This window comes from Tupaia chinensis, unplaced genomic scaffold (genome assembly GCF_000334495.1).
Source record: "Tupaia chinensis unplaced genomic scaffold, TupChi_1.0 Scaffold000290_1, whole genome shotgun sequence".
Classification (NCBI taxonomy): Eukaryota; Metazoa; Chordata; class Mammalia; order Scandentia; family Tupaiidae; genus Tupaia; species Tupaia belangeri.
In genome coordinates this window covers 662,204-683,807 of record NW_006159775.1, presented here as the reverse complement: position 1 = coordinate 683,807, position 21,604 = coordinate 662,204, and the positions used below count along the sequence as shown (strand labels likewise).

At 46.6% G+C, this 21,604-nt stretch overlaps 1 protein-coding gene across 1 annotated transcript in view; it reads left to right on the top strand.

Annotated features, from left to right (window-relative positions):
- The window catches only part of MOCOS (molybdenum cofactor sulfurase), a gene marked incomplete at its 5' end in the record, with an annotated part of 52,968 nt that continues 31,364 nt past the window's right edge, over positions 1-21,604 (top strand). Inside the window, 8 exon segments of the mRNA XM_014588618.1 lie at positions 1-53; positions 4,623-4,712; positions 7,938-8,004; positions 9,319-9,960; positions 14,892-14,968; positions 17,216-17,415; positions 18,644-18,760; positions 21,127-21,540. Coding sequence (XP_014444104.1) covers positions 1-53; positions 4,623-4,712; positions 7,938-8,004; positions 9,319-9,960; positions 14,892-14,968; positions 17,216-17,415; positions 18,644-18,760; positions 21,127-21,540 — 1,660 coding nt within the window.

The following is a 21,604-nucleotide window of genomic DNA, read 5'->3' as shown; positions in this document are numbered from 1 at the left end:
CGGCCCGCCCGGCCTGAGCGAGATGCGGGAACGCGAGTTCGGCCGCCTGGCAGGTGAGACAGGCTCACGGTCCCTGGAAGGGGCTTTTGCTCTAAGTGGGAGCGCGCGATCTCACTTGGGGCGCCTTTTGAGTCGCAATGCCAGGAGGGTAAGTCGGCGCGTCTGCGTGCTGGGGACTGCTCCCTGTCCACCTGTGGCCCCACGATGTCTTGCCTCTGTTGCGCCTTAGACTTCCCAGCCGGGCAGGACCAACCTAGTTCTTTTCACCGTTCCTCGTCCCCTCGTCCTCTATGAACAAAGTTTAGGATTCTCCTTGCTCTCTCTTGCGAGACTACACAACCCCCACCCCACCCCACCCCACACTCCTAAAAGTCCAGCTGGAGCCGGGGTTGCAAAATGGGATGCGAGACAAGGGACTTTAGCGGTGCGTGGGCGGCCGGAGCGCGGGTTGGAACAGCGACTCTGTGGGCGCCGGTCCGGGCCTGGCGGCGCTTCAGACTCAGTTGGGATAGTCTGCAACTTTTATTTTCGAAACTTCATTTTTCTCACCCCTGCAGAGTTCGAACAATGTCTCCGAGTTCTAGTTCACTAGGGGACTAAAATTAAAAAAAGAGCAAATCGTGCCATTTGACCTCTGAGAACAGGGCGAACCTGTCATTTGGACAGGAGGACCGGGATCACATCATGTCTTGAGTTCCGGAAGGCGGAACGAGCTCGTGTAATTGGAAATCAAGCTCAGTCTGCTGATGGCCGACCGCAGCCCACTGCCGCAAGCGTCAGGGTCGGGACCCACCGTTGTACCAGGGACCTTGAGTGTGCGGCTCCCTCGAGCCTCAGAGCCTGTGCCAGAGGATCAGGGAGGAGCAGCTGGCTAGCGAGCGGATCTAGATCGTGAAGCCGGGCACCCGGGTTACAGTGTGGTATTCTGTTGCAATGAACAATTGGTGACACTCGCCAGCAGCCATGACAGGCTTCACTTTTCGGGCTGATTTCAGCTCTCTTTGGCTCATTTCCTCACATTTTGAATGGCAACTATTTTTTCCCATTGGGGGTTGAGGTTGAGGCCACCTCTTCGTGCACTCGCTTCTCTATTAAACAGGGAGAGTCCGGAGGGAGACAGGGGTCTTTTGTGGACCTCTCTCACTCCTTTCACGTTCTTCCCTGAGCAGAGTCATCTACTGAAGAGAACCCCACACCCTTTTCCTTCTCTCTCTCTCTCAACTTTTTATCTGGAAATTTCCTACCGCGCAGTAACAGACACTATGGCACTCACAGGTGCAGAGAGAGGGAGGCTCTCCACTCATTGGACGCCAATCCCAGAGGCTGTATTGCTCAGTAATTGTCTCAGCACCACACCTCCTTAATCCTCTAAATCCCCTGGAGCTCTGAGCCCTCACACCCACCACTGGCCAACCTCTCCCTGCCAGAGTCCCCTGGGAAGGCAGAAGCACTGTGTGTTCTGGGCCCCTCCTGGTTTCATGCCTGTTCCTCAGAGAATATCACCTTTTCCCTCAAATGCAGAATTGAGATGAGGGAGCTGGGGTCCCAAAGCTGACTTTGAAAGCCCCTCTAACATCTGCCAGTTTGTCGAAATGCTGGGCACATCTTTTATTTATTCCGTGCAAGTTCTTGGTATGTCATCTACATCATGGTGTAAGTAGATTTTTGTGCACTGGACTGACAGCCCTTCCACTTCAGAGAGAGTCTTGGAACCTATCATTTTTTTTTTTCCTTGTGAAAACAAATGAACCAAAGAGAGAGCAGAGAAAACAAACCAACGCCCCCCCCCACCAAACAAACAAACAAACCAACCAAACCAAAAAAATATAACCTTCGCCTCTTCTTACTTCCCCTCCCCACAGGAAGTTTTTCTGCCAGTTTGAGAACTTACTTGGTTAAGTGGTGGCTCTGGATAATTAAATGTTTAACTTTTAAGTGCCGAAATGTTTTCCCGTAGTTTATATGGAAATGTTCTTGTAGTAGGGAAGGGAGCATGTTGAATATACAGTGCTGGGTCAGCCCATAGCCTAAAGATTAAGGGAGCCAGGTACCACATGGCCAACTGTGGTTCAAATCCCAGCCCTGCAGCTTGGCAAACATGCCAGGCATGTGTGTTTGTGTGTGTACCCAAAATCCAAATAGGATGAAGAAGTGAAATGGAAGGGATTGCAGCATAACCATGCCTCACTGAGGGATTCTCTCTCTTGAAAGCATGTGAGCACACAAGCCCTCTGGCAATGAAAAAAAAGAAAAAAGTATACAGCTATGCTTCAAGTTGTTCTTGGCACCTTAAAGTGTGGAACTGAGAATGGAAAGGAAATGACCAAAAAGAGACCCTGGAATTCCCTTTCTTGAAGAAGATGTGGTAGCAATTGGCTTTGAGGTCACTTGCTAATTCTAATAACGGCTAAACCTGTGGAGTGTTTCCTGTGGGCATGGGTGCCACCATTGTTACTGACTCGTCTAATCCTCATCTCACTTGCAGATGAAGAAACAGGGCCACAGATGTCCAGGTGGTGGAGTCAGGATTTAATTCAAGCTGCTTGACTTGGGTTCTATACTGTTAGCCACTATGATGCCTGACCTCCTAAGATTAGCTCTCTGACTGAGCTAACATTATCAGCCTTTTACATTTTTTTCCTTCAAAATCATCTGTTGGGGGGCCGGCAGGTGGTATAGTGGTTAAGGCGCCAGACTCCTACATGGCTGACCATGGTTCAAGTCCTTGGCTTGGTGGTTTGCTTTCTCTGTCTCTCTTGCTCTGTGGTCAAAATGACAGAAGAAATGGTGATGAATAAAATTAAATAAAGTAATTTTAAAAATCACCTATTCATGGAGGGCAACCATGAATGCCAGGGACAATGGGGGAGGAGGATGGGACATAGCAGAGGGTGGGGGATGAGGAATCAAGGATGGCAAAACAAAAGGCAAGGTATGCAGGACATAAGAATTGGAAAATTATTTGCTGAGGACATGTATGTTGATGTGCTTGATTGAGCCAATGCACAGTGTATTTTGGATGGAAAGTTCATTTGTGTGTTGTGATGGTGTATAGTGAATTAATGTAGAAAATGAATAAATTAAAAAAAAATCACCTATTGGAGGGACCAGCAGTTGGCGTAATGGCTATGTCACTGGCCTCCCATGTAGTCAACTGAGGTTTTGAGTCCCAGACCCGGTGGCTTAAACTCACGCTAGCCGCATGTGCATGTGTGCCCATGATCCCAAGAGGAGAGTGGAGGAGAAGGGATTGCGGCGTGGCTATCCCCCCTGGGGGGTGATTTCTTGCTTTCTGTTTGTCTCTTTCTGATGAGCACACGTGCAACAACCTCTCAAAAAAAAAAAAAAAAAAAAAAAAAAAAAGAAGAAAAAAAGAAAAATCATCTACTGGACTAAAGGCCAAAGCAGCCCTCTTCCAAGTAGCTTCCTAGTCCTGCAGAAGACTGTGGCATGGGGCATGGTGCTCCCCAGAAGCCTTCCGTGCTCATCGTGCACTGTGACTTCACATGCACACTGGAAGGCCTCAGTGCCTGGGTGAACAAAAGCCTTTATTTTGGTTTGGTACCTTTGCACTTCTGTATCTTTTCCTCCATTCTCCTCTCAGGATCTTGGGCACACACACACACATGCCCAGTGTGAGTTTAAGCCACCGGGTCTGGGACTTAAATTGTAGTCGACTACATGGGAGTCCAGCGACATAACCGTTATACCAACTGCTGATCCTTCTTCTCTTTCATTCCTCCCTCCTCTCAGGATTTTGAGTACACACACACACACACACACACACAGTGTGTTTCTCAAGCCACTGGGTTTGAGACTTATACCGCTTTCATGCGGGGGCTCCAGTTATTTTAACATCATACCTCTGGCTGGCCCATCACTGAATATAGATAGATAGATAGTGTAGATATTTATAAGATAAACTCCTAGAAGAGGAACTGCTAGTGATAGATCAGAGAGTGCCTACATTTTAAAGGGCAATTGATATTGACAAACTGCTGTCCATAAAGAAGTTGTTCCAGTTTACCCTCCCACCAGCCTTGTGCCTGTGGGCTTGTTTCCCCACACTCTCACCCACACAGTGAGCTACTTAACCTTTTGATCTCTGCCAGTCTAATCCATAAACCATAAATTTGCATCTCTCTTTATGAGGGAGGCTCATTTCTCAAATTCTTTGCAGCTCTTGCAGTGTTCAAGGCTTAAAGGTTGCTGAGCAGAGTGTGGGAAAGCAGCCTCAGGTTCATCCCTCAGGGAGGCTGCACAGAAGCCCAGAACAGGGCATGTGTCATAGTCAGTCTGCTGTCACACATTGCACATGTCTGCCGGTCACTCCTCCACATGGGCCGCTGCTCCAGGTTCAAAGAGAGAGCTGAGGGAGCTGGTTCTTTAGAAAATGCTCTGAGGGTGTTCAGGTCCTTAAACACTGAAGTGTGCTTCCCATTGCTCATGCCTGCACTCGGAGTGAGAAGCATGTATCAAGAGGCTCAGAGAAACCCATGGCTTGGTGTGACGTCTGAATGCATCGAATGGAACTGGCCAGGCTCAGGCAAACCAGATTTAGGCAAAATGACTGAAACACCTATGAACAAAACCCCCTAGCATTATTTTGTGTTTTCTTTCAGGCACTGTCTACCTTGACCATGCAGGAGCCACCTTGTTCCCCGAGAGCCAGCTTGCCAACTTCACTAGAGATCTCATGGAGAATGTATATGGTAAAGAAAAATGTGCCAATTGACTCAAGCCAACTGCATTAACCTGTATTAAGCATACTTATGCTTAATAAATGTGGGGTTTACTCCCTACCCCAAACATGTATGCGAACGCTATTGTGTATCGTACACATGTACGGGGTAGGAAGAACTGGTTCAGGGATGCACCTAGACCTTCCAGGAGAAGGGGTAAGTGTCAGGAAGGGCACAGAGGTACAAAGGTGCTGGATCTGGGGGTGGTAAGTGACTTGGTGGGACTGGTACAGTACAGAGGGTAGGGCAGCAGGAGGCAAGTTCATTCATTCATTCATTCACTCACTGACTCCATACTTACTGAGCCACTATGGTGTGGGGATATGGTGCTATAAAGGGAACAAAATAAACACCGTTTCTTTGTAGAGACTGTGGTTTAGTCCTGGAAGATAAGAACTTTCTCACCTGATTTTCAGATACATGTAATTGCCAAGTGTGTGAAGGGCTGTGAACAAAGGTGCCGGGTGCCACGGGAGTCTATCTGCAGAGTGGCAGTGGGGTTGGCAATATGTAGCATGAGCTGCCACGTTGCCGTGGAGGGGAGACAAACTAGAACTCAACAGGGGAAGAATGGAACTGGGAAGGGCTTTGCCCTTGAGCTGGGTCAGCCATGAGGAGGCATGATAGCCCCCTTCACCTATTTGGAGGGGAAGTTGATGTGTTTTGGCAAGAACAGTGCCAGTAGCGGTGATGGGAGGCACCAGATGGGGGCCAAGATGAAGTGGTGGTGTCTGGCATTAAATAACAGATCACTGGCCCTGCCGGGGACTTGTACAAAAGCTCTTGCACTGCCCTGGCTGCCTCTGAGCTGACTTCCAACCCCAATTCCTCTTCCTGGATCCCATCTTGTTTTATTAGTGAGTGGAGATTTTAAAGAAGAGTGTTTAATTGCCAGAGGGTGTATGCTTTCATCAGAGACAAGTGAGACTTCAATCCCTTCTCCTCCATTTCTCCATTTGTTGAGATTTTGGGCACTCAGACACATGTGCCCACATGGCTTTCAAGCTGTTGTAGCCAGAACGCTAGGAGCAGTTGACCACGTAGGATCTGGCTCCCTTAACTGCTAGGCTACAGGGCTGGCTGACGTTTGTTTATTTATTTATTTATTTATTTATTTATTTATTTATTTATTTATTTATTTCTTCTGAGAGTAAGAGAGAGAGATAGGAAGAGACAGAGACAGGCACTCTTAATGGGGTCTTCTTGCATGATCCACCACAGCTTTAGCAAAGCCTGGAATGTGGCACTGCATGCCCAACCTATTCAGGGAGGGCCAGATGAAAACCCGGACCTTCCTATGTTGGTTAGCCTTGCCGAGGGTTGCCTTATTGCTGTGCCGCTGTCTGGCCCCAACAAGATAGTTTGTAAAAATTGGTGTGTTGGGACCAGCAGATGGCATTGTTGTTATGTCACTGGACTCTCCCACATGGCTGACCACAGTGTGAGTCCTACCCCTGGTGGCTTGAAAATCACACCAGGTGGAAGTGTGTGTGTATGTACCTAAGATCCTAGGAGGAGAATGGAGGAGAAGGGATTGCAGTGAGGCCATCCTCCCTGGGGCGGGGGGTGATTTCTCACTTTCCCTCTCACTGTCTCTGCCTTCTCTCTCTCTCTCTGGCGAGTACACATGCCCTAAGGCAAAAACCTCTTTTAAAAATTAGTATGTTTTGGGGCTGGCAGGTGGCATGGTGGTTGGGGCACTGGACTCCTACATGGCTGACTGCGGTTCAGGCCTCAGACCTGGCAGCTTACTTTCTCACTTTCTCTCTCTCTCTGGTGAACACACATGCCCTATAGCAAATTTAAAAAGAAAATAATAATGGTAAATTAAATAATTCTTGAAAAAATTATTATGTTCTAACAGCTTTATTGAGTTATATTTTATGGATCATAAAATTCGCCTATTTGGGGTGTATAATTCAGTGATTATTAGAAATTTCACCAAGTGGAACAACCATCACTACAAATCAGTTACAATATTTTTATTCTTAGTGAGATCTCTCACGGCCATATGGTATATAGTTCATCTCAGTTGCCAATCCTGGCAATCACTAATCTACTATTTTTTGTATTGCTATATGGTTGCCTGTAAGTGGACAGTTCTTTTTTTAATTGTCAGAAAGCAGATACATTTGCTAGAGAGAGAGACAGATAAGGAGATAGAGAAAGATAGAAAGAGGGAACGCACCCCCCTAATGGCATGTGATCACACTGCAATCCCTTCTCTGTTTCTCCATCCTATCAGAACTTTGGGTGTGCATACACATGTACTCAGCATGTTTTTCAAGTCATAGGGGTTGAGAGTTGAGCCATGGTTGGCCATGTAGGATCCAGTCACCTTAACTATCAGGTCACAGGGCTGCCCCTTGGACAGTTCATGTAAATGGAATCGTACAATACGTGGCCTTTTGCATCTAGAGTTTTCTTTTTTTAAAAAAAGAATTATTCGATTTAACTTTATTTATTATTATTTTTTTCCAGTTTGATCAGACAGAGAGAGAAAATGAGAAAGCAAGCCCCCAGGTCCAGGACTTGAACAGTGGTCAGCCATGTGCAAGTCCAGCACCTTTAACCACCACGCATTTTTTTTTTTTGAGAGTTTTTTTTTTTTTTTTTTTTTTGTCTTAGGGTGCACATGCACTTGCCTGAAAGAAAGAGACAGAGACAGAGAGAGGAAAGTGAGGAATCACCCCTTGGAGGATGGCCACAATCCCTTCGCCTCCATTCTCCTCTCAGGATCTTGGGCATGCACGCACACGCGCCCGGCATGAGTTTTAAGCCACCGGGTCCGGGACACAAACCGCAGTCAACTATGTGGGAGTCCAGCGACATAGCCATTACGCTAACTGCTGGTCCCAACTTAGCTTTCTTTTGAAGTTCACTTATGACATAGCCGGTAGTTTCTTTGGTTGCCAAAATACTTTTTCGTTGTACGGATATAACTTACTTTTTCTATCTGTTTACCAGCTGATGGGAATTTGTGTTGTTTCAAGAGCTTGACTTTATGAATAAAACTGCTATGAACATTCACGTGCAAATCTTTGTATGGGCCTTTCATTTTTTTGGGGGGGTAGACACTTAAGAGTGGAATTGCCGGGATCATGTTGAGAAACCGAGGAAGAGGGTTTTGAAGGAACCCGTAAAAGAAGAGACCATTAGAAGTGACTCAGCGGCTTTTTCTTTGTGACCTGCCAGGTAATCCTCACAGCCAGAACATCAGCAGCAAGCTCACCCATGACACTGTGGAGCAGGTGCGCTACAGGTGAGCAACAGGAACACCTGCCCAAGGCCTCTTAGGTGGATGGACTTCCTCGGCAGCTCCTGCCTGCATCCCACAGCAGTTCTGAGCTGGTTTCAGGAGAGCCACATTCAGCTGAAAGGGAACATGTGCACGAGGGTAAATATCAGGGTCAGGAAGGTGAGAGTGAGCAGGTGCGGAGTGGAGCAAATGAGACGCACAGGTACATGGCTCTGAATGGCTCCGAGCTGTTCTGTGTGGCTCTGGACTGGTGCCAAGTGACAGGAGTGACTTAGTTTCTTGAGTCTTGTTTTCAGAAAGAAGAAAAGCACTATTTCTCTGGCATTCCTTTTCATAAGATGTTTCATTAAGTGTCTTGTTTCATTCACATAGTTTCCCCTCTTTTTACTGGTAATTACATGTTATACAATCCTTTTTATTTTCTACATGTAATAATACATTTTTTAAAAATTGTCAGAGGGGACATGTTCTTGCCACAGAGAAACAGGGAGGGAAAGGTAGAAAACGCCTCCCAATGGGGTGTGGTCATGCCACAGTTCCTTCTCCATTTCTCCATCCTGATGGGATTTGGGGCATGCATACGTCCCAGCATGTATTTCAAGTTGCTATGCAGTTGGGCATGTGGGATCCAGCTCCCCTAACCATCAGGCCATGGTACCAGCCCTGTAATAAAGCATCTCTGACAATTTCCAGGTGATATTACTTGAATTAACACAATTTCAAATTACATAAAATTTGAAAGTGCTATGTTTTGCTCTAGGCTTGCCAACATTAAAAACAATTTTATAACAGGTTGATAACTTAGAACTGTAACAGGGACCAGCAGGTGGCATAATGGCTACATCACTGGACTCCCACATGCCAAGTAGGATTTGAGTCCTAAACCCAGTGACTTGAAACTCATGCTGGGTGCATGTGTGTGCTCTAAATCCTGAGAGGATGGCAGAGGAGAAGGGATTGTGGCATGGCCAACCCCCCTGGAGGGTGATTTCTCACTTTTTGTCTCTCTGCCTCTCTGGCAAGTACATGCACCCTGTAGCAAAAATCTCTCTTAAAACAAAACTAAACAAACTTGTTAAAACAGAGCTGGGTGGAAAACACCAGGGAGAGGGTATTTTCAACTAAGATTAAGGTTGTTGTGGATTTTTGTCACAGCCACCTATGTGTCCTCTCCTGCCATGACTTCCTCAGCCCCTGCTCCACCTTCACAGTCGTGGCAAAGCCTACTGGATTTTCCTTGCTATCAGATGGAGATGCCATGTTTAGTAGGTGCTGGAGCTAAGACAAGGTGGTGCAGTGATGCTGTGCTTCTTGCAGGATCCTGGCACACTTTCACACCTCTCCAGATGACTACAGTGTGATCTTCACAGCTGGGAGCACCGCTGCTCTCAAACTGGTGGCTGAGGCCTTTCCATGGGTGTCCTGGGGCCTGGAGAGCAGCGGGAGTCAGTTCTGGTACCTCACTGACAGCCACACCTCCGTGGTGGGCATGAGGAAGGTGACCACGGCCAGGAACGTCATGTCCACCCCTGTCAGGCCAGAGGACATCTGTTTGGTGGAGAAACAAGGTGCTTTGGCCAATGACTCTGACTGCCAGCTTCCACATCTCTTCTGTTACCCGGCTCAGAGTAATTTTTCTGGAACAAGATACCCCCTGTCCTGGATAAAAGAGGTCAAGTCCAGGAGGATGAACCCGTTGTGCACTCCAGGGAAGTGGTTTGTGCTGCTGGACGCAGCATCCTATGTGAGCACCTCGCCTTTGGACCTGTCCACTCACCAGGCTGACTTTGTCCCCATCTCATTCTATAAGATCTTCGGGTTCCCCACTGGCCTGGGTGCTCTGCTGGTTAGTCATAGTGTGGCTCCTCTTCTGCAGAAAACCTACTTTGGAGGAGGCACGGCCGCTGCCTACCTTGCAGGAGAAGACTTCTATATCCCGAGACAGTCAGTGGCTGAAAGGTAACCTCGTCCTGGGGAGTGGCTGGCTAGAGTTCAGCAAGGCCAGGGGCTGACATGTGTGACCTGCAGGATTATGCAAGGGGTGGTCTGGGCCCTGAGGTCAGAGAAGTTGGATGTTGTTGGCAGGTACAGGCTGGCGGCAGGGCTCAGATCTGGGAGGCAGAGGTCACCTGCAGTGTGTCGCAGGCGACTCTGTGAACTCTGCTCAGGTCTGTGGGCTTCCCAGTGGGCTTCCCCAGAGCTGCGGGAGGGCCAGAGCCTGCAGAGAAGAGCTGTGAGCAGAAGGGTGAGAGGCCTCACAGAGCCAGCTGTGTTACACAGTGCCACTGTCTGGCCCCCTTGATATCTCTCTTATTTAGGACTTTTCTATAGTGGAGAGATTCTTTTTTTTTTTTTAAATTGACAGAGGGCATAATGCACCCACCAGAGACAGAGAGAGAGTGTATGACAGAGGGAGAAAGCATCCCCTAAAGGGGCGTGATCACCTTGCAATCTCTTCTCTTCCATTTTTCCATCCTGTCAAGATTCTGGGTATGCAAACATACATGCCCAGTGTATTTTTGGGGGCCAGGACTCAAACCATGGTCTGCCGTGTGGGATCCGCCTTCCTTAACAGGTAGGCTGAGAGCTGGCTCCACAGTTGGGGGGAATTCTAAAACAATATGCTAGTGTAAAACCTTTGAACCCAAATGTGGTAGTTTACCAGGTGACATAACCAAGTTTGGAAAGAATGACAGGCAGCTCAACATGATGTAAATTAAAGGCAGAACAAAATGGCGCCTCAAACTTAGTTTGGCCAAAAGGACACCAAAGGCTGAGAGAAGGGAGCAGGTCATCAAGGGTCAGGGGATGGGTGGACTGGGCTGGGCCAGACCTCCTTCCTTTGATTCAGGTGGATTACTTTACAGTGTATGTCAAATCACTATTCCCAGAAAGCAGAATATACTTATTTGCTATTATAAATCGAAGCTTTTCCTTGTGAATTTAGAACTAGGACCCAAGATTTTTTTTTTTTTTTTTTTTTTTTTTGAGAGAGAAATTTTTGCTATAGGACCTGTGCACTCACCAGAGAGACAGACAGATAAAGAGAGAGAAAGCAAGAAATCACTCCATTTTCCTCTCAGGATCTTGGGTACATACCCACAAATGCCTGGCATGATTTTGTTTTTGTTTTTAAGAATTATTTTATTTAGCTTTATTTATTTATTTTTAATTTGACCAGAGTGAGTGAGAGAGAGAAAGAGAAGGAAAGTGAGAAAGTGAGAAAGCAAGTTGCCAGGTCTAGGACTCGAAATGCAGTCATCCATATGGGAGACCACCACGCCACCTGCCGATCCCACTTGGTGTGAATTTTAAGTTGCCCAGGTTCTGGACTCAAACTGTGGTTGATGACATGGGAGTCCAGCAATGTAACCATACGCCATCTGCTGGTCCTTGGACTCAAGAGATTTAATATGCAACCTAGGGCTGGCAGATGGCTAGGTGGTTAAGGCACTGGACTCCCACATGGCTGCCCACGGTTTGAGTCTTGGACCTGGCAACTTGCATTCTCATCCCTCCCCACCATTATCATTCTCAAATTAAAAATAATAATAATAAATAAAATTAAATGAATACTTCTTTAAAAAATATGCTCAACCTTGGGACCAGTAGATGGTTTAATGGTTACATCTCTGAACTCCCATGTAGTTGATAGCAGTTGATTTCTTGTTTTCTGTCTCTCTGTCTCTGTCTCTCTAGTGAACACATGCGCCCTATAGCAAAAATATCTCTCTAAAAAATACTCAACCTAAACATGTACCTGGACTCCATTCTTTTTGTTTGTTTTAGAGAGCGCTTTTTTTGTTTGTTTGTTTGTTTTAGAGAGGTTTTTGCTATAGGGCACATGCACTTACCAGAAAGACAGAAATAGTCAGAGAGACAGAAAGTGAGAAATCACCCCCCCCCCCGTCTCCCCCAAGGAGAATGGCCATGCCACAATCCCTTCTCCTCCATTCTCCTCTCGGGATCTTGGTATGCATGCACACGCACCTGGCGTGAGTTTAAGCCACCGGGTCCGGGACTCAAACTGTGGTCAACTGCATGGGAGTCCAACGACATAGCCGTTACACCAACTGCTGGCCCCATGAGAGCGTTTTTGCTGTAAGGTGCATGTACTCACCAGAGAGACAAAGAGAGACAGAAAGCAAGAAATCACCTCCCGGGTGGATGGCCACACTGCAATCCTTTCTCCTTCAGTCTCCTCTCGGGCTTTTGGGTTCGTGTGTGCGTGTGTGCGTGCGTGCACACACACACACACACGCCTGGTGTGTTTTAAGCCACCTGGTCCAGGACTTGCGGCAGACTGTGTGAAGTCCAGCATCATAACCATTACACCCCCTGCTGGTCCCATGTACCTGGACCGTATTCTTAAACTTTTGTATTTTACAGCCCAGCGAAATATTACCCTTGATAGAGACAAAAAACAATAACAATAACAAAACAAAACAAAAAAACAAACCCTCTCATTTTGAATTTGCTAATCAATTATTGATTAATAAATAGTTACTAGACCAGCCCTATGGCATGGGGTTGATATACTGCTCAACAGAAGCTGGATTCCACATGGTGACCATGGTTCCAACTCCCAGTCCGATCAGTCTGAAACACACTGAGCACAGGCATGGATCCCCAAGATCCTCTGGCCTGGATACTGGAGGAAAGGCAACACAGTGTGACCAGACCCTGTGGAGAGTTTTTATCTTTCCCTCTTTCTCTCTATCACTCTTGCATGTGTGCACACATGTCTCATGAATAAAGATAAGATTATTACTTGGGACCAGCAGTTGGTGTAATGGCTATGTTGCTGGACTCCCATGTAGTCAACTGTGGCTTGAGTCCCGGACACAGTGGCTTAAACTCACACCAGGCGCCTGTGCATGTGTGTCCAAGATCCCTAGAGGAGAATGGAGGAGAAGGGATTGCGGTGTGGCCATCCCTCCTGGGGGGTGATTTCTCACTTTCTGTCTCTCTGTCTCTCTCTGACTTTCTGATGAGCTCATGCACCCTATAGCAAAAACCTCTCAAAAGAAAATAAAAGAAAAGATTATTATTGACCAACTAACAGTTAAGTCATTATTAGCTAATAGTATAACTTAATGATTGGTTATATGCTAATTTCTAAATCAATTAATCAATAGTTGATAATTACTTGACTAATACTAATTCATGGGGCTGGCAGATGGTGTGGTGGTTAAGGGTGCTGGACTCCCACATGGTTGATCACAGTTCAAGTCCTGGATCTGGCGGTTTGCTTTCTCGCTTTCTCTTTCTCTCTATGTACGTCTTACTCTGGTCCAGTTAAAAATAAAATAAAGGAAATAATTTTAAAAAATGCTAACTCATTAGTGATTAATCAACAAGGGATTTAACACTGCAATAACCATGTTTTGAGGAAATCTTAGTGTTATTAAAATACAAAACACAGTGTTCCCATCGAAAGCTTCGGCTTGCATAAGCCTGCTCACTGTCTTTTTTAAAAAAATTATTTATTTTTTTATTATCATCATAATCATAATCTTGTTTATATTACATTGGATTGCATATAACTTTATAGTGTATTGCATTGCTTTTTCAAGAGGGAATGCCATGCATGTCAGTCAATACAGAGACATTAATCTCCCCACTTCATCATTCAGTATCTTTTCATTATTTTTCCCAATCATTGTTATTATTATTCCAATTATTTTTTTTAAACAGTCAATCACTATTTCTCATAGCCTGCTCACTGTCTTTGACCTGGATGTCTGTGGAGACCTCCTCCGTATCCCTTGGCCTCCTCCCTCACCCCTGTAGTTTGTTCTCCCCATGGCAACCCCCTTGTTTAAGTGACTCTCACTAAAGGGTAGGTTCCATTGTGTCACTTCTCTGTACAGAGCTCTCCCGCACTTCAGAAGATCCTGCATCTCCAATTCTTATCTCCTGCCCCGTCCCCCTTGCTGGCTCCTGTCCAGTCCTGATCTGTTCCTGCCGTGTGGCGGTCTCCTGCTCAGGGCCTTCGTTGTACCCTCTCCTGGATGTGGGTTTCCTGGGAAGCTTTGAACTTGGCTGATTTAAAAACTAGCTCTTTGCCTTGCTCCCTGACATTTTTGGTATCTGGTTGAATCATCGTCCTCAGAGAGGGCTTGCTATGACCATCTCATCTAAAGCGGTGCCGGTCCCTTCCCCTTCCTGCTTACGCATCTTCTCCGTGGTGCTCACCACCACCCGGCTGCATGCTTGTTTGGTTTCTCTGTGTGCGAGTTGGTTTTGCTCTGTGTGTCTGTGTTCTCAGGAGAAGGTAAGCACTGGGAAGCAGGGGTTTTACCTGTCTCGTTCACTGCTGTACCTATCACCTAGAACAGTGCCTGGCACCACAGTAGGTCGAGCAGTTTAGATTTGCTGAATAATTATGAAATACAGATATAACACTTTGATAATCATGCATTGCTGTATTAATGAAAGTCTTGTAATTTGAACAAAAACTTGTGGTCCCATGAACTTTGGAATGGTAGACTCTCTGTTAAGAATCTCCTAACTGCAAGGTTGATCACGCTGAACTGGTACCCTCCCAGTGGTGTCCTCTTGTGCTCAGAGGGCAGTATTTCAACAGTTTATGAGACCTGAGGTTTTGTCTCATAAATGTCTGAGGGTGTGACTATGTTAGGGCCCTTTATTGCCATGACCAGACTTCCCTGGGAAGTTTGGAGCAACTTGACAAAGCTACAGAGTGGGTCAGAGCCAGAGGCAGCCAGACGGCCTTGGTACGTAAGCCCCCTCTCCTGGGGCCGAGAGCAGAGTTTTATAGAGCTCAGGCTGTGGCTAAGCCCCGAATCCACACCTTGTTACCTGCCGTAAGTGCACATGGATTGTGTCAGCCACAGCTTGGCCTTGTCCCTCTCACCATGTCATAGATTTGAAGATGGCACCATCTCGTTCCTGGATGTTATAGCGCTAAAACACGGATTTGATGCCCTGGAGCGCCTTACAGGTTAGTGGACATTTTAACCGTGGGGAATTTGCTCTGGTAGCCTGTGACCTTGAGGGAGCCCTGGCATGGTGTGATTCAGAGTCTGTGAAAGGTGTGTCACATGGTTGCTGAGCACTGAACATAGTTATGTCTGATTCTCAGTAACTTCAAAGGGACTTCCGAGAGCAAGAGAATGAGGCAGGGGTTTTCCAGGTTATTTGTTATATATCAGCTGAAAAAACATTTTAACAGGTAGAAGACATCCTAAATTGGGAGATTCATAGCTCCATAGAAAAGGACGAGCAGTCCTTGGTGCCTGGACGGGAGATGGTTACAGATCACAAGGCCTTATTCAGCTCTCACCTCTCTGGACCCTCCTGTAGCCCCACTACGTGATGGGCCTGCTTTGCCCATGAAGGAGCTGGTGTTCAGGTCACTTGCCTTCCCAGGAAGCTGGTAACTGGGACTACCAGGATTCAAACCCAGGTCATGCTGATGCTTAACCCCAGGGCCAAGCATCGTCTCTGCTGACTGCCTTGGCATGAAGCACGCCTTTCATCCTGGCAAGTGCATGGCATGCATGAGCTGGCAGGGGCACTTGCCAGGGTCTGATACACAGACACGTGCAACTTCCCACCTCATGAGGCTGAGACAGGACACAGAGGTACAAGACCAGAAGAGCGTAGCATGCTGTGTCCCTGGGGGGGGCCCTGCCGGAGGCTAAGCTTCTGGACTTGGGGTTGCTGCCTGTACTAGCCAAGTGGGGACAGGACTCTGGTGCACCAAGAGCACAGCTCAGCAGTTAGGCAGCCCTTCCTCTCTGTCATCACAATAAGGAGACCCTTCAGGCCCTCAGCCTTAGCCTAATGCTGGGGCAGACAGGATTCCTGGGAAGAGAGGGCTGACCTGGTGGCAGTGTGTGGGCATCACCCAGGACAGAGGGAGGAGATAGCACAGAGAACAGTGAGAAAGGAGCACCTTCCAAGGAAAGGTATTACCCAGGCACCCAGCATGCAGGCGTTAGGGAATACCAGGGTCAGGGGCTCCTCAGAATGAACCCTGACAATGCCAGTCTATAATTTGAAAAAGAATTGTGGTTAATGCAATATACAACACATAGCAAACATCATACCATTCTAGCCATGTTCAAGTGTACACACAGTGGCTGTAAACACATTCATGGGTCATGTGGCCATCACCACTGTAAATCTCCAGAATGTTTTCATCATCCGAAATGGAAACTACCCAGGAAAGAGTAATTCCCCATTCCATCTTCCCCCAGCTCTTAGAAACCTCTATCGGGGTGTTGGAGAAGTCACAATGCATTTTTGCATAGAAAGACATAGAAAAATACCTCATGACTTTTCTGACGTCCCAGTACTTTCTGTCTTTGTGAGTTTGCCTGTTCTCGGTCCCTCATTAAGAGGATAACATGGTATTTTTGTCCTTTCATTTCTGGCTTATTTCACTTAGTTTGATGCTTTCAAGTTTCATCCGTCTGAAGCACATATCCTTAATTATTTTGTATAATATGCACATGATTTAAACATTACCAAGAACAAGCAACCAAAGAAACAGGTCTGTCTGCACAAGGCCTGTGCACAGGTATCTGGGATCCCGTGGGCCCAAGGACTGGAGGAAGGGGCTCCTTTCTCTCTCCCATATGCTTGTGTGTGTGCTCTATCATAAAATAAAGGAGTAAAAAAAAATTTATAATGATACGTTGAGAGAAAAAGTTGTATCTTTCTGTGATTGGTTACCAAGAAATCTAAATTGTATGAATATAACAATGTAAATAACAGTACTGAAAGAAGAAAAAGAGGATGACGAGAATGTCTATGGAAATTCCATAGAAACAGGAGTGGAAAACTGTCATTCAGTACCAAAGACCTAACCATTTGTTATAAGGGCACTACCATTTACTTTTTTTTTTTTTTTAAAGAATTATTTATTTCATTTTGCTTATTATTATTTTTTAATTTGATCAAAGAGATACAGAAAGAGAGAGAAAGTGAGAAAGCAAGCCATCAGGTCCGGGACTCTAACCACGGTTGGCCAGATGGTAATCCAGCACCTTAATCATCATGCTGCCTGCTGGCCCCAGTACCATGCACTATTAACAGATATTTCAAATAATTAATATGAGTTCTAGATTTCCATATATGAGCTCGTTTTCTTAACAGTGAGTGAGTGAATTGTATGTAATTTTATGTACGATTTCATATAATTTTATGCATGATCCTCTTTGCATTTCATACTGGATTTGAGGTGGAATGGAGAATATAAAGCAGCACACCTTCACCTTGGCTCAGTACACCTACACTGCCCTGTCCTCTCTCCGCTACCCCAATGGAGCTCCTGTCGTGCAGATTTACAATGATTCAGGGTTCAGTGACCCTGAGGCTCAGGGTCCAATCATCAATTTTAATGTGCTAGATGACAACGGCAACATCATTGGCTACTCCCAGGTGGGTTTTCTTCTCATCTTATTGACATTTTACAACAGAATTGTACTTGTCTGGAACTTGGAAGTCTTACTGAGCCCTGAAGTTTGCAGTAAGGACCTATGAGTTCTGGATAAAGCCCACGCCCTGTTGGAGAGGCTACCCGGCCCTCACACACAGAATTGTAAAAGCTCATTTACCCTCAGTTCCAACAACCATGGCTATCTAGTTTTACATCTGTCTCTTTTTAAAAAGTTATTTTTAACATGATTTTATTTTATTAATTACTATTATTTTTAACTAGAGAGAGAGAGAAAGGGAAAGTGAGAAACCAAGGCACTCCAGGACTCAAACCGTGGTCAGCCATGTGGGAGTCCAGTGCTTTAACTAACATGCCACCTGCCAGTCCCCTCCACCCCTCTTTACTCAGCTAGAAGTGGTAAATTCCAAGCGGAAACAGGCCAGTTCTGACAGCAGTGGAAGGAGACAGCAGATAGCTTGTCAGTGAGGGAAGACACAAGAAAATAGCACAGACAGATCATGGCATTTTTAGCACAGAATTTCTGGCTTGTAATAACTTCTTTTTATTTTTTAGTTGCCAGAGGGTGAGTGTGCTTACTAGAGAGACACAGAGGGGGAGAGAAAGAGGGGAAGAAAGTACCCCCCCCCCAATGAGGCATAATCACTCTGCAATCCCTTTTCTTCTGTTTCTCCATCCTGTTGAGGTTTGAAATACACAAGCTAATCCCTGGTGAGCTTTTTTTTTTGGAGAGGTTTTTTGCTATAGGGCGCGTGCACTTGCCAGAAAGACAGAGAGAGACAGAGAGACAGAAAGCGAGAAATCACCCCCCGGGGGATGGCCATGCCGCAATCCCTTCTCCTCTATTCTCCTCTCAGGATCCTGGGCACACACACACACTCACACACACACACACCCGCCCAATGTGAGTTTAAGCCACCAGGTCCAGAACTTGAACCGTGGTCAACCATGTGGGAGTCCAGTGACATAGCCATTAAGCCAACTGCTGGTCCCCCTCTGGTGTGTTTTTTAACCTGCCATGGCAAAGGTTCAAACTGGGGTTAGCCATGTGGGATCCAGCTCCCTTAACCTGAAGACTAGGGGGCTGGCCATATATTAACATTTTATAGGTAGGAAAGAGAGTTTTAAATGCTGAACTGAAACTTTCTCCCAGGCAATCAGAATAAAACTGGACATTTTCAACAGTGTTCCCATGTCATGTTAAACACACAGGTGGATAAGATGGCCAGTCTTTACAACATCCACGTGCGGACTGGCTGCTTCTGTAACACTGGGGCCTGCCAGAGACACCTGCGGATAAGCAATGAGATGGTCAAGAAGCATCACCAGGTTGGTACAGGAACCAGGGGTCAAGATGCGGGTTGGGGGAACCAGCAGTTAGCGTAATGGCCATGTTGCTGAACTCCCATGTAGTCGACCGTGGTTCGCGTCCTGGACCGGGTGACTTAAAACTCACGCCGGGCGCGTGTGCGTGCGTGCCCAAGATCCCGAGAGGAGAATGGAGGAGAAGGGATTGTGGCGTGACCATCCCCCCTGGGGGGTGATTTCTTGCTTTCTGTCTCTCTGTCTCTCTCTGTCTGTCTGGTGAGCGCAAGCACCTATAGTGAAAAACCTCTCAAAAAAAAAAAAAAAGATGCGGGTTGGCGAAGTGCTGTTGTCGATGCCACCAGCTGCACTAGTGGTGGGTTGCGTGTCGGGGGAGGGTGGTCCTGAGGACTCATCTCTCCACACCTCCTCTGTGGATGTACAGAGGAAATAGGAGAGTCAGCACAAATGGAAAACTCTTCAAGATTCTATTTCTATGGCAGTACTTTCTGATTCACATTTAACTTTGAGGGTGGAAACGGGAAGACAGAGAGGGGCGTGATCAAGGGTGTGCTGGTACATTCCCTTCCCTAGCTCTGCTTTCCTAGGGCACAACCCTCTGGGCTGGGTGTGGAGTGGGGCGTTTCCCAGATCGCCCCCTTCCTTGTCTCTTCCCTGCACTGAGGTTTTCACTTCAGAGCACAGACAGTTTTGAATCATTTCATGAGAATAGTTTGACTGGCAAAGAGCCCTTATTTATTTTGGAATAGTTTCTACTTTGGAAAAGCTTTTCTTTTTTTAATTGCCACTAAATATTGTGTATACTGGGTCCTGACTGATGATGGTCTGGATTTTATTTAAAAAGAGAGAGCGCTGGGAAAAAAAGGAGAGAAGGAGAGGGGGACTGAGAGGAAAAGGAGAGAAAAAGAGGCGTAGAGCACAAATTAATGGAGTCCAGATATGATATTTTACCGGGGGGGGGTTGCCATGGCTCCATCTCTTTGGTGACTGGTCTAGAGCCCTGCGGATGTGTCCAGGATGGCTAATGCACCCTACTGACCAGTGGTCTAGAGTCCTGCGGATGTGTCCAGGATGGCCGAGCTTGGACACCAAAATCCTTCTTCCTGTTCCTACCTCCCTGCGTGGCACTCAGGCTGACTTTGGCCTTGCAGGGGCCTGGGGTGGTTATTTTCAGGGGCAGCATCTCTGCCTTTCCCTCTGGTCAAGAGGTAGCCCTCAGGGACGCAGGCCTCCCTTCAGGACAGAGAGGCGAAGGGGAGTGTCCAGTGGTGTTCTTGCCATCTCAGTCCTGAAGGCCATGAAGCTGACTCTTTGGTACTTCTGAAACTCTGGTGTCTTTTGGCCCCTCTGTGGCCTGCACTACATCTGGCTCTGGGTAGATGCTTTCCTTGAAATACTTCTGTTAAACATGTATTTATTTATTTATTTTTGAAGTGTGATAGTACATGAGAGAGAGAGAGAGAGGCACTTTGACAGGGTCTCATGCCATGATCCTTTCCCCCAACCTTCCAAGCCTCCTCAGGATCCCGGGGGCTTATGTACATGCCTAACATATTTTCCAGCTGACCTGAGGATTTCAACATGTTTCCAGCCACATGGCTTTCTGCCGAGCAGGGTCCTTGCATTGCTGCAATGCCATGGTGGCTGAATTTGTTGAACTTCTTTTTTTTTTTTTTTTTTTAATTGGTTAGAGAATGTTTGTGTATTTGCCAGAGAAAGAGAGAGAAAGAGAAAGTGAGAAGGTGACTCCACCGGTGTGTGTGTGTGTGTGTGTGTGTGTGTGTGTGTGTGACCATGCTTCAATCGTTTCTCCTCTAATCCTTTTGGAATTTGGGGCATGCACACACACCCACCTGGTGTATTTCTCAAGCTGCAGGATCCAGGATTCGAACTGTGGGGTTGGCCATTTGGGATCTGGCTGCCTTAACTACCAGGTAATAGAGTGGTGGTTAAACTTTTTAAAAAATTATTTATTTATTTATTGTTATTTTTTAATCTGACCAGAGAGAGATACAGGGAGAGAGGGAGAGGGAAAGTAAAAAAGCAAGCTGCCGGGTCCAGGACTTGAACCGTGGTCAACAGTGTAGGAATCCAGTGCTCAACCACCATGCTCCCTGCCGGTCCCCTGTTAAACTTTTTAAAGGCTCTTAAGGTTTGGACTTACCCCCATTTACAGTTGAGTAAAGACAGGTTCAGAGCATGGGCTCCTGAGTATGCATAATGGCACTGTCTCAGACATAGCACATAGGGCATTGCAGTTCTGTTTTCCTGGATTAGTTTAAAAATAAACACAATTTGTTTTTAATTTTTTTTCTAATTTATCTATGAGAAAAGAACCACTCCGGTTGATCCATTCCCCCTTATTTTAGGCTGGTCATGTCTGTGGTGACAATGTGGACCTCATAGATGGGCAGCCTACAGGATCTGTGAGGATTTCGTTTGGGTACATGTCCACACTTGAGGACGCCCAGGCCTTTCTCAGGTTCATCATAGCCACCCGCCTGCACTCATCCAGTGGTCAGCCTGTCCCTCAGGCTGGAGCTGGGGACACCGGAGCCCTATCAGCAGAGGGTCAGGCTCAGGAAGCGCATGCTGCCATGGACTCCGGGGGTTGGAATGACTCACTCACTGGTGCCTAGCGTTGGTGCCCATGTTTGCATGAGGCCACTGGAACCCAGCAGAATTCTTCAGAGAAAACTCCAGAAGTCCTGGATGGGGAACCTGGGCCACACGTCATCACCAACCTTTACCTCTACCCAATCAAGTCCTGCGCTGCATTTGAGGTAAAGGTTTTCTTTCTTTCTTTCTTTCTTTCTTTCTTTCTTTCTTTCTTTCTTTCTTTCTTTC